The sequence below is a fragment of the Crinia signifera genome, chromosome 8 (genome assembly GCF_055691185.1).
Source record: "Crinia signifera chromosome 8, ASM5569118v1, whole genome shotgun sequence".
NCBI classification, from domain to species: Eukaryota; Metazoa; Chordata; class Amphibia; order Anura; family Myobatrachidae; genus Crinia; species Crinia signifera.
In genome coordinates this window covers 138,136,082-138,149,255 of record NC_139224.1, presented here as the reverse complement: position 1 = coordinate 138,149,255, position 13,174 = coordinate 138,136,082, and the positions used below count along the sequence as shown (strand labels likewise).

At 43.7% G+C, this 13,174-nt stretch overlaps 1 protein-coding gene across 6 annotated transcripts in view; it reads right to left on the bottom strand.

Moving 5' to 3' along the window:
* The window catches only part of SEC16B (SEC16 homolog B, endoplasmic reticulum export factor), a 169,219-nt gene that overhangs the window by 143,849 nt on the left and 12,196 nt on the right, over positions 1–13,174 (bottom strand). For all 6 annotated transcript variants that reach the window (XM_083157257.1, XM_083157258.1, XM_083157255.1 and 3 more), the window contains 5 exons: positions 6,425–6,531; positions 4,931–5,048; positions 3,452–3,527; positions 2,666–2,801; positions 371–525 (listed from right to left, as the gene is read on the bottom strand). In XM_083157257.1, coding sequence (XP_083013383.1) covers positions 371–525; positions 2,666–2,801; positions 3,452–3,527; positions 4,931–5,048; positions 6,425–6,531 — 592 coding nt within the window. The remainder of the gene's footprint in view (positions 1–370; positions 526–2,665; positions 2,802–3,451; positions 3,528–4,930; positions 5,049–6,424; positions 6,532–13,174) is intronic.

Sequence of the window (13,174 nt, the reverse complement as noted above, 5' to 3'; positions counted from 1 at the left end):
AGGGACTCCATCAGACTCACACGCACGCGGCTGGGCAGTGTGACTCGGCCCATCTCCGCTTCAGGGTTAGGGGGGGTTCGTGGCAGCAGCGGGGCCCGGCGATGCTGGCGGGGGAGGCAGTGGACGGCGACGGGGAGCTCCATTAGAAGGGGCGTGCGAGCGTCTCGTGCGTGCGCGCCCCCTTCCGATGGCTGGCGTGGCCTGGTGGCTGCTGGCGATGAAGTCACCAGCCCCTGCAAGCATGACGCCGGCTCCATCTGCATATGTGTACTCATTCCCACTTTTACGCTATAGTGTAATAACCGTCACTTTTATACACAATCACCTTAACATTAAATAGTAACTAATACAATTAAGGTTTATCAATTACCTCTATGCTGTGTATCTCCACGAGAGCAGGTTGACCCTCATCTGGGAAATTGGGGCACACCCTGACCAACTGTCCCCGTGCCCCAAAACAGACTGTGACGTGCGGCAGGGAAAATTTCATCGGAGCGGTCGGCTGAGGAGTGATATCCAAGGTTTCTTTAAATAAATGACAATTAGGATACCTACAGTACATTGGCCTGAAGTGAAACATTTGCTGCTTGTTAAAATATTTTCTTTCGCTCTGTAAAGCCTCGTACACACAGTTCGATTTATATTCGTATAGTCAAAATCAAATCAAACTGTTTTTAGCCACACTCGATCCCGATGCGTGGCATCAAAATTGAATAGAAAAATAGACTGTGCAGGCAAGACTATATATGGAGCCATTCATACCTGATCTCTCTGGTCCGAATTCGTCCCCGTCCCCGATCATCAGGGTTTGCGCATGCGCAGTTTCACAGTCGCCAGGAGCGTTCGCTCACTAGGGGGGGGAGGGCAGGGGGTGGCGAGTGGATTTTATGGGTGCGCCCACAGAAAAACGGTGGGCGGGCACAAGCAAATGCAGACGTGTCTATGCTTGCTCGGGCATATCGTATGACGTCAGCGCCTGCCCCGAATCCGGCGGGTAGCAAGAGCTGGAGAAGTCAGTTCGGGCTGACTTTTCTTAGCAAACAATGGAAAATCATTCGATTATGAGTGACCATTGAATAATTACCCCCCCCCCCCCCCCACCCTGTGCGGACACATGCGGCGGGTGTTGTTTACCGGCTCACTACGCTGCGTATATCATCTGTATAAGGCCCATAGTATACATCTGTACTATATAGTTTAAATCAAATGTGTACAGTGCACCGTGTGATTTGATGAGGCTTTAATCTATCTATAATGGTGTTTATTATAACAATATTACATTTATGCAGCCATGAGGCGATTCAGCCTGTAACCTATAGTTAATCTACTGAGACTGACCTTGGTTCCAGCACTACATGTGTTTCTGCCACCTTAGTCAGACTCATAATTGATTCTATTTCACAATGAACATAATGTATAAATGGTATTATCCTGGCATTGTGCACTGTAACATAAAGTGTTTGTCCTGCGCCGGATTGCCCAAATTAACTTGGCTTTTACTGTGGGAACCTGAGATACTGGGCTGAGATAAAAGGCAAGGCCTCTGATCGTTTCATTAAAAACAAGGCATGTTGGTTAATTTGTATAATAGCTGTGCTGCAAAGGCCTTTGGGGTATTGCAGAAATTTGAGAGCGTAAATGTAATGATTAAAGGGGAGATCGCGCATTTCTTTCTCAGCTTTGTGATATCTTGCTCGGTAGTCTGGATTTTTAATTTCCATAATTAAATGTTGTTTGATGTATTTCACTTTGAATTGCATTTTAAACTTTTATTAAATCCTGGTTAGCTGATTTTAATATAGTGGAGCTGCTCTGTTCTTATTTAATTTTTTTTTTTAGATCTAAATCTTAAGGCCTTAATAAAAAATTATAGGGGTGACGTCTGTTCCATTCTAGTCTCCTGGATGGGTGTATGGATGCATTGCAAAAAAAGATTTTGACTGCAAGGTATTTTTTGTGCCATAAGCACAAATACAGGAGTAAAACAGCAGTTTTTCACTTTTTTTGTCCCGAAAGTCGACATATTCAACATGGTCACCGTCTTAGTGTACCGCGTCCCCTCGCATGGCTTGGTACGCTCGCCATGCTTACACCAGCTGCACACACAGTTAAGGCAGCCATTTTACGGAGCAAACCAATATTACACCAACAAGCAGCCCTGGTTGGACGTGGCACTCCCAAAAATGGTTTGGTAAGATTTGGCTGATTTTGGCTGATTGTCTATAGCAGGAATGTCCAAACTATGGCCCTCCAGCTGTTGTGAAACTACAAGTCCCATAATGCCTTGCCTCAGTTCTGCTATAAGGGTATGCTAAAACTATGGCAATGCATGCTGGGATGTGTAGTTTCACAAGAGCTGGAGGGCTACAGTTTGGACATGCCTGGTCTATAGTATAGAATCCAATCCGTACTCCACAAAAAACGTACTTTAAAGGAACACTGCTCAGTACAGCCCATAAATCACTGTAATCTGAACAAAAATCTACAAAAAATCACACGCCTTAAGCACTGAAATGTCCACCCCTCCTGCACCCTTGTCCATAAGTAAGGAGGATCATGGGAGTGACTTATTATGGGAAAAGATCTCTGGTATGCATTATACATGATAATGTAGCCTATCAATATATTATAGTATTTTCCACACATCCAAGAGGCATTCACTTACCATTCTGCATTGGGTTCCAGGGGTCAGTTAGATCTGCCGAGTCAGGCATATATTGACTCAACTCGAAACTACTAGACGACATGCCGGAGTCACGGTACTCAGCCAGTAAGCTAGGTTTGGTGTTACCAAAGGACTGCTGTGAAATGAGAGGTGAAGAGGCAACATGTATTTAGACAACCAAGCCTGTAACTTCACAGGTAGGAGCTGATTGGCCGGTGATAAAAAACAGATACTTTATCACTTCACCAAGCTTAATAAATCTGCCACTGCAGGGGAAGCTACTATAACACAAGAGGAACCCTCATCATCAGTGTTCTGGGAGCAGAGACTCAGACAGAAGCCCCTGCAATCAGACTCACTCAGGACACTCACCACCGACACCAGCACTCTTGCAGCAGGCATCCCGGGAGGACGGATCCACCCCATGTTATAACTGCGACTGGCTCTACAATGCGGCCCTGCCATTCAACTTCTCCTGCTCATGGGAAATTAAAACTGGGTCATGTCGTGGAGGAGGAGGGCAAATTAGATGTGCGGCGGTCGCGTCATGATGCTGCTGCGCCATGACATATATATGTAAATGACGTGGCCGACCAGCGCTAATCACATGGGGGCGGCGACGGTGCTATGAGCGCTTAAAAAAACGGATGCACAAAATAGGCCTTTCTGGCATTTGACAGTCCGTCCCTGGCAGTGGGTGTAGCTTCCCCTATTTGAACTTTGACCTGTGTGCAGCCCCTGCACTGTACAGTATATTAACTTTAATTAGATATCACAAGATGTTACCTCTAATGTGCCCATAGCAGAACCACATCTTCTCTGATCAGGGTGCCAACCACCATTGTCTCTAAAACCCCGAGACCTTAAAGAGCAAGACAAGTTCAAGTGGAGTTAAAAAAATTGCTCCTAACAAGCCATGAGAACATCTACTGTATATACACAAAGCTAGATTTATTAGTGATCTTAAGCCCCATACACACTAAAGGAAATAGTAAACGATATCAGGCTTTCAATATCTTACTATAACCTTTTGTGTATACAGTCAATATTGTTAAGGATGCACGCTCCCACACGTCGTTTACGAGCCTCACTGTCAACGGCCTGCATGTTCAGTGGGTCCCGCTGATGTCACTGAATTACTGTATATCGTTTACTGATTTTGTTCAGTGTGTATGCCAAATATTGTTAATTATATCAGCCGCGGACAACATCATATAGTATATGGGGCTTTAGGGAGAGATAGGTGACATTTCAGAGACAGATCAAGTGCCAACCAATCACATTTGAAACTTTCATTTTACAGGCAGTGCTAGATAAATTACAGCTAGAAGTTATTATAAATATAATGCACACTTGCACCTCTTCTCCCTCTTATAATCACACATTGGGTCAGATCGATGTACTGTACCAAGCTTCAAAAAGTTATAAAGTGGAGAGCATACAGCTGGAGCCATTTATTCATCAAGACAGCGTGCCATGTCTGCCCATCTTGGCGCCATTTTCTGAGACAGTGACGCATGAGCGTCTCACGCGCTGGCGTGTCCTATTGCCGCTAATGGGGTGCACTGCCGGGATGAATAAATTCCATCTGTACCTCCTAACTTTAGTAATTTGAAAGTCGGGAGCTGCCACAGAGTAGGCGTGTCTGACCCAAAAATTGGGCGGGGCTTCAAGTCAGGCGGGACTTTTGGTAGAGGGGACGTGGTCTAGTATCAATTCAGGGGGGGGGGGGCGTGCCCTGAGTTGCTAGACAGCCCCCGCCTCCCTCCCTGCACTGTACAGATGCCGTGCGTGTGTGTGCAGCATCGATTTAATGATCACTGGCTGCTCTGCAGAAGCTCACCACAGCTAATAGGATATTCCCCTTACTCTTTGCCAGGACAGGCTCTCATCGTGTAAAATCCATAATATTATCGTTCCTTATTGTCGCAATATAAACTCACAGAAAATGTTAAAATGACTTCATATAATTTACCTTCACCATTTACATTATAACAACTGCACACACATTTGGATCTAGAGATATCAAACTTTGGAGAGAGATAAAGTACCAACTAGGCTGCATTTGAAAAATGACAGAAACAGATTGGTGGATACTCGATTCACTTTATCTCTCTTTATGGTTTAATATTGCCATAGATACTGTAGGATAGATTATTATTAGTATTATTATTATTATTATTATTTAAATATTTGTCTTTTTTGAATAAAAATCTAAATGTGGCAGAGACATACTACATATGGAAAGGTGTATTGGGAAGTTACCAGCTCTGTGCATCGCTTTGTGGCCAGACCCGCCCACTGCTGTGCCTGGGGGAGTAGAGATTGGAGGAACTGTGCGACCAGTGTCCAATCTGTTTGCTGTGAGTTCCTCTTCTCCAGTCTGCAATAATAAAAACATTTAAAATGTATAGGCAGTGTGGGTATGACTGCACTTAACACTACAGTATGAGAACTAGATTGAAGCTAAGTACATCAAGATAATGTCCGGAGAAATGATTAAATAAAGGTAGCTATGGTAACATAAATAATATATATAAATAATCTATAGTAGTTTCCCTTTACTGCTGCACTACTATCTAATAAATTGTAAAACTGATTCCCGACAGCTTTGCGGCGCCCTGGAATCAGCATAAACCATTACACAGTTAAGCCCGCCCTACGGTCAGTAGGTGTCAGGGCACCACGCATTCAGCGCTGGCAATCCATAGAAGTGACCTAGCCCGCAAATCTTTGGGGGTGGCCAGTGGTGGCAGTGCAGCTGGCCCCGAACATACCACTTAAGTGGTTAGAGTGGTACTCACGTACAGTGTAAAGCATGTAGGGTCTTAAAATAAATTTAGGAGAAGATAAGAGCCACTTGGCCCATCTAGTCTGCCTATGTAAACGCAAATACTAAACGCTGGGAGCTAATTAACCTATCAGTATATTTTTGGGAATGTGGAAGAAAAGCCACACGGGGAGAATATACAAAATCCACACAGTTATGGTGATACGGCAATAGACCTCAGTGCTGTGAGACACTAACATTACACCATTTGTACTGAACCATACTTGCCTACTTTTGATAACTAGTTTCAGGGAGATTATAGTTAGTAGTAGAATTTTGCAAAGAGCCCCATTGTTCCACCCAAAGGGTGTGTCTAGTTCCATATATGGAGAGATTGTGAAAAGAGATTGTGAACGTGGCACCTAGAAGCGTGTGTGTATACTGCTACATCTGAGAGGAATCTATTAAAATTACTTACTGTAGATCCAAATGTAGATGAGACCTAAAGCCGTTAGTAAGAGCTACTATACTTGGTAAAGTGCTGGGAAATGGTGCTGATAATTCAATGTAAATGTATCTATCTCTAATTCCTTTTCCCCAAAAAAATGTAACAGTGTAATGTGGGCTAGGTGAAATGAGGGAGATTGCTAGACTAATGAGGGAGAGAGGGAGATTGCTGCTATTTCAGGGAGTCTCCTGCAGAGTGCAGGAGGGGAGGCAACTATGTACTGAACATGAGCAGCAATTTATATTTTCAGCTCCACAAAAGCAGCTTATAAAACCCATTGCTTCTTAAATAAAGCCTCTGAAGAGAAGTTTCAGTTTGTATCGATGCTTACATAGTGCTGTGTAAAGTGTCAAACAAACCAAGATCTAATTGTCATGGAGAAAAAAAAACACATCTTTGATGTACTTTATAAGACAACGAATCACAATCTGGAAACCACTGCTACACAGGCAGAGCACAGATATAAGTGAGCAGACTTTACCTCTCTCTCCAGAAGCACCAGCTGGGACATCATTATTATAACCCTTACTGCCACAGCTTTCCCTATATGCTGCATCATAAAATCCATATCTCTCATCATATTCCTGCCTGGAAAGAAAAGAACAGGTCAAATAGGCAGGTCAGAGAGCGGCAATGTTTCTGACTTTGTGTCCAATTAGCTGGAATAGTCATACAGTATGTTCCTGCAGAACAATCCTGGAGAGCCAAAGAGCCATGAAATGCATTATATGTGATTTACAGCAAAATCAATAGGCCAAGAAGCATGAAGGGAAAAAAGCCCAATACACATAAGCAAAAGCAATGGGAATTCCACGTATGCATTGTTTCATCATCAGAATTCCTGCATTAAATGATCATCTAAAATCTGTATTTGAAATCAGAGGAAATGTGAACAAATTATTGGATGTACATTGGGGATCATTCAGACCTGCAAATTCGCAGCCCGAGCGATTATCGAACGACCGCGTATGCGCACGGTACATAGTGCACATGCGCGAGCCCTCCACCGAAGGCTGGAGCTACATGCGATGAAGCAGGGGCTACATGCTCGTGGGGTTCCGAATACTTGCAGCCTAGCAAGCAGGTCTGAATCAGGCCCATAGTGATGTGCAGTGTGTGTTTTGTATCTAGTTGAACACATAATGAGTGGGAACAATAATTCTATTTTGAGAATTTTAGACTAATTCTGTGAAGTTGGAGATAAATTTCTTACATTTTATAATGACGTTTGCCAGTATCTACATAAACATTATTATTATCATTATCATCATCAATCATCATTATTATCTTTTAAATGACTTAAAAACTGTTGGGCAACCTATATTTGTTGGGTTTCTGCCAACAAATTTGACAAATATCATCGCCAAACATCACCATAAACTTATAACACGCCTAATCCTCACTATCAAACTTGGCTTGTTTACAGTAAGGATCGCCTAAAACAAGCCGTCCTCGCAAACAAACCCCTTCACCATTCACTTGCTGAATTCAATGTTCTGGAGAAAGCCTTGCCATCCTCTGACGGCAAGGACTCCCTTAAAGGGCGAGGTTCGTCGCAAATGCAAAGAACCCACTGTGTTTTGTGGCGAGCCCCGCCATTTTGATGTAAAGAACCAGTGAAGTGGAAACGGCGAGTGAAGGGGGGGGGGTTGAATACTGAGGGTGAGCTATGAGGGCGAGCTATCAGCACTGGTCGCCTTCAGGACATTGAATATACCCCAAAAAGGTGAAATTAAACACAGAAGGACATCCGAGCAGTACCCAAAATACTTTTATTTTTTGTCAAATTATTTTTTATAAGAGTTCCCAAAATGACAACTAAGACAATATACATGAAAACAGAGGAGTGTTATATTATATTAGGTCGACAATAAAAAGAGGTAAAAATTCAAAAGGTCAACAGGCACAATGTCGACACCTGATTATGTTTTGTTAGTGTTGATTTGTAGATTTCAATACATTGAACCCAAGTTCATGAACGGCGTCCCCTAGCATGTCTGATATCGCTCACCATGCTGCGGGCAAGGCGCCTCACCCAACTATTGCTGTGTTTGGCAAGATTTACCATTCCCAAGTCCACATGGATGGTATGAAAAAGTGGTTGTTTTTTAAACCCATTTCTACCTTTTGATCCTGTCCACCATATACATGTTGACCATATGGTGTTTATTGACTGTCCACCTAGACGCTATCGCCCTGTTATCCGGATACCAAATACAGTGAAGTCTCAACAATAATCTAATATGAGATATAGGACATGTACCGAAAATAAAACCATTTAATATAACAATTATATCATTACAATAGTAATCAGATAAAAGCATGGTGATGAAATAAATGTAAACCAAAGATCAGATGAATATGACAAAATCCAATAGACCTCAGGCAAAAGTTGCATGAGTTGTGTAGGCCCCAAGAAATAAAAATTGCATGAAGGTTGGAAACCCCTAGATGTGAAGCCTCATTAAACACCGTAGTTTTCTTGCTCATCAAGATTGGAAAAGTGACATTTGTTCTAAATGCCATCATTTTTCCTTCGTTATTATATTTGCTCTAAATACAGTACATTCCTGTCATGAAGATTTTTATTTATGACATGCTCGGTAGCCCTTGAGCCCCCAACAAAAGGTGAAATCATTCATGAAATAAAAACAATAAAATAAAGTTGTTGAAAACGTCTGTTCGTAGACATCAATAAAGTTTTATTACTGTGATCCCAACCTTTTGACGGTAGACTTGAAAACTGAACTTTTTTTTTTTTTGCTGCTAATTCACCATGAAAATATTTATTAGACACCGTAGCTTCAGAACCATGAAAGAATAAGTAAATGAAATGAAGACTAAATGGTTTTGCGGCTTTATTAAACATTTCTCACTCAACATTATGTCAAAAGATTGATTGTATCAAAAACAAATAAGAGACAATTAGAAGGTTGCAACCAGCTTTCATAAAATCCATTAGGGTATAATGGTTATTAACGAGTAGCTAACAGTGGTATGAAATTTAATTGGTATGAGTGATACATTATGGGGCTCAGGCAGTGTTTTACTGAAGTCAGTTTTGCAAATGAATCTTGAGCAACACACATGCACTGGAGTGAATGCAACGATAGGTAATGCTATCCATCTATTTTGTCATTGAAGGGGCATAACCAGTGCCGGACTGGGGTGTGAAGGGCCCACCTAGGAATGCAGTGATTGGGGCCCATGTGTAGGGGTGTGGCTAGTCTTCAGAGGAGGTATAGACAGCTTTCACAGAGGATTGGCTAAACATTATAGAGTAAATATGTATGGCAAATGATAGTAAATATTGCTAGTGCATGCACAATAATGTACCAGAATAATATAAGGTAACATATATAATGTGTAATTCAGGTGCATAGCCTGATCCCTAAAGGAAGAGGTAGGCGCCCAGACAGTGGGGCTCACCGGGGATTTCCCCTATTCCCCTGTGGGCCAGTCAAACAAATTGGGTGATCACATGTAGACTACGATTAGGGTGCATTGATAGAGTGCAGATGGAATTTCTGGCTTCTCAGTGTGTGTATGCCCAAATGTGCCTGCTTTTAGATGGATCTCTTGCGTCAAGGATGGTGCACATAAGCACTGATAATAAGAAACCAAGTCTACTGTATAGGTACAGGAAATGGGCGAATATCTGCACTGTGGGGCTATTTAGATGCGGTTGGTGGATGTATTGCTGTTGCTTATTTGAAAGAAGCAGTGATGAACAGATACAGGATGATAATGCAGCAAGAGGTGTCTGGTATAAGTAGTGACCTGTATGCATTTGTGATCCAGTACATCATCGGATCACTTGTAACACCACTGGCCGGCTGTGTGACCCATGGGGTAATATAAGTTGGCCAATGCTGTTCATGCTATGAGGCCAGGATATCTCCATCTTCCTACAGAAGACCTGGCCTTGGGACTAACTCAAGATAGAGCCTCTGGAGTTACCCAGGGATTATGCTATTTCCTTCCATTTCCCTTATACTGTGTCTTACAGGAGAACATCTGGAACATGTTTACATTATTCCTTGTTCTATGGGGTGCTGATCAGAGGTAAGTACTGTGAATTGGTGCCGGGTGTGCTGGCAGTTAGCCCTCCTGTTCCTAGGGGCCCATGTGCACTGCACACCATGTACCCATTATAGGAGATGGGCTGGGTCATGGGTGTGATGACTGCTACTACCAGTTTTAGTTTTGAGGAGGTATAACTAATGGATGACATTAATGAAGGAGATAACTGCTGTTCAAGTATTCAAGTATGGGTCAAGTAAGCACTATTTGAAAAACTGGACTACACAATGTTTCTCTGGAATGGACTCTATAGGGTCTATGTACTAAGCCTTGGAGAGAGGTAGAGTGGACAGAGATATAGTGACAACCAATCAGAGCCTGTCCCGTAATATGGCAGTAAGTGCTTAGCATAGAGATGCCTATATCTCCTAATATGGCCAGCAGTGTGATAGTAATTGTTATCACTGGTAACCAGTATAGTTATAAGTTGACACAGGATACAGATGGGGTCATTGTGTCCCTTGCTGGCCGCACACCAGATTTCAGTATCTGGCGGCTGCTGGTGGAGGGCAGGCTGACAGACGTGGATGTGTGAGCTTCTCACACGCACGCGAGTCCATTCCCAATAATGAGGCACGCGAGCATCTATGACACATGCGCGCCTCGTCCACTGTATGGCGATATCGCTGGCTGTCGGAGGGCGCGATGGGAGGTGCTCAGATGAGAGTGGCTCCATCTGTACCTCTGAGTTTAGTTATAGAAGAGTGGCATTGTTAAATGGTTCTCAGTGTGCCTGAGAATAACCACTTACTCTTACTGACTGGATTCAGGTAACGCTGCTCTTTTCACACAGAAGAACTTCCTGCCTCCACTGTGCTTTTATAAACACGGGAAAATATGCGCAGAAACATACTGCAGCCAGCAGCTCCCCTCTGGCTAAACAGGAAGCAGTCTATCATGATCATTATCTACTGTCTAAACAAGACTAGTTTATACAGCTTGTAAAATAAAATGTTTGTCACTGTAAAGTTAACTTAAACAGCAGCATGGGTGGTTCTATGTCATTGTCACGTAAACGGTATCCGGTCACATGGTCCACAGCTATTATGTCGATATTCAAAATGTTGATACCACAATGTCAGCCGTCCCCTGGGGGTGATTCAGGCCCGCTTGGTGCAGGCGGAATTCGCTATCCCGTTCGATTTTCGGGCTTTATGTTTGAGCAAGGCCCCGGAGTGAATGTCTCTGGCGTCTTTCACATCCACTGGGGCGTACACTCCAGGATGGGCAGACGCAGGGGACCACCCAGATTCAATGGGCGTGCCCAAAAAAATGGTGGGCACGCCCATATAAACACTGGGTGTATCCCTGCGGGCGGGCGGCTGACGTCACATGACCTCCTGAATTCAGCCATATCTGGCCAGAATAAATGTCTGTCTAGACTGACTCTTATTAGCGAAGGGAAAAAAATAATTTGATGGTAAGCGACTATCAAATGAATTTGCTTACCTTGTGGTCGCATGTGCGCAGATGTGTATGCGAACGCTAGTGTATGCGCATGCTAGTGAGCAAATTTGGGCGGCAGCGGGGCGGGCATTTCAAGATGCCCTGTTAACCTGCTAGTGAGCCTAGTGAGCAGGTCTGAATCAGGCTCCATGTTTACAACCTCAGTATGTCACCATGTGAAATTTTGGAAAGGGTTAGGCTGTGGGTTAGGTAGTCTAGGGTTAGGCACTAGGGGGAGGAATCATAGGCGAATCTAGGGGGTGGTCCGGGGGTGCACAGGACCACCCATTAGCCCATTTTGTAGCTTAGGGATGGCGCTTTCCAACGAGCTCAGCCCCGTGTCTCTAGCCCCCTGGGAACCGGAGATACGGCCAGGCAAAGCTGGAACGTTTTCCCTATAGGATAATATGGCAGGGCCGGCCTTAGGCATAGGCACACTAGGCAATTGCCTAGGGCATTTGGAATTCCTAGGGGCATCAGCAGCTTCTGCTGATTAAAATGATATGCAGCATGCCTATATTCTGTGTGAGTGAGGCTGTATCTGCATATGAAATAGTGTATTCATGGAAATCACTGCATTCCGTATGCAGGTACAGCCACAGTCGCACACAGAATATAGGCATGCCGCATATCATTTTAATCATCGGAAGCTCCTTGTGTGTGCTGGTCATAACAATGCAAATAAGACGAATTTTCAGCAAAAAAGGCACCCAACGTTAGCAGAAGGGCCAGGAGCTGCATGGCCTATTGAGACAAGATGTATGAGGAAACATCTGAATCCAAGCAGAGGCAGAGGTCACAGTATTAGCGGCTGTGCGAGTGCGGTCTGCGGGTGGGTTGGTTGTGCAATAGTGTTCGGCATATGTGTAAGGGGCATTATGTGTGTCATGTATAAATGCATTAATAATGTGCGACATATGTGTAACAAGCATTATGTGTGTCATGTGTATAAGGGCATTAATAATGTGCGACATGTGTAATGGGCATTTTGTGTGTCATGTGTATAAGGGCATTAATAATGTGAAACATGTGTAAGGGGCATTATGTGTGTCATGTGTATGAAGGGCATTAATAAAGGTTGGCATAATGTGTAAGGGGCATTACGGTTATAAGGACATAAATAATGTGTGTCATGTGTAAGGGGCATTACTGTGTGGTATTATCAGGGGTGCCGAGAGAAAGGGGTAGGGGGTACAAATTACCCAGGCCAAAGCCTGATGGGAGGGCCCAGTGGGGGCCCTGGGCCCCCTCCCCTTAAGTGACAGCAGCAGCTGCAGCTCTTCTCCTCTGCCCAGCACACACTGCTTTGTGCTGGGCTGCAGTGTGGCCATGGAGGTGGTTAAAATACAATATTTTCTCAGGATTTTTTTCTAAGGGTATAATTTGATGAGTAATGTATATAAGGTAAAGTGGTACTACAATGTGATGTAACATGAATAAGGGACACTCTCACATGATATAATGTGAATAAAGTTGCACTACTGTGTGGCATAATTTGAATTTGGGGTAAAATTGTGTGGCCATGCCCCTTCCCAGCAAGAACGCACCCCTATTTGGGCTGCGCATCAAATGTGTGCACTGTTTCTATTTAAAATATTGCAGGTAGGAGCACCAAAATGATGACTGCTATGATGAGGGTTGATGGTGCTGGGAAAGGGGAGCAGTGTCAGAGGTGGAACTAGTGGCGGTGCTAGGGGGCACC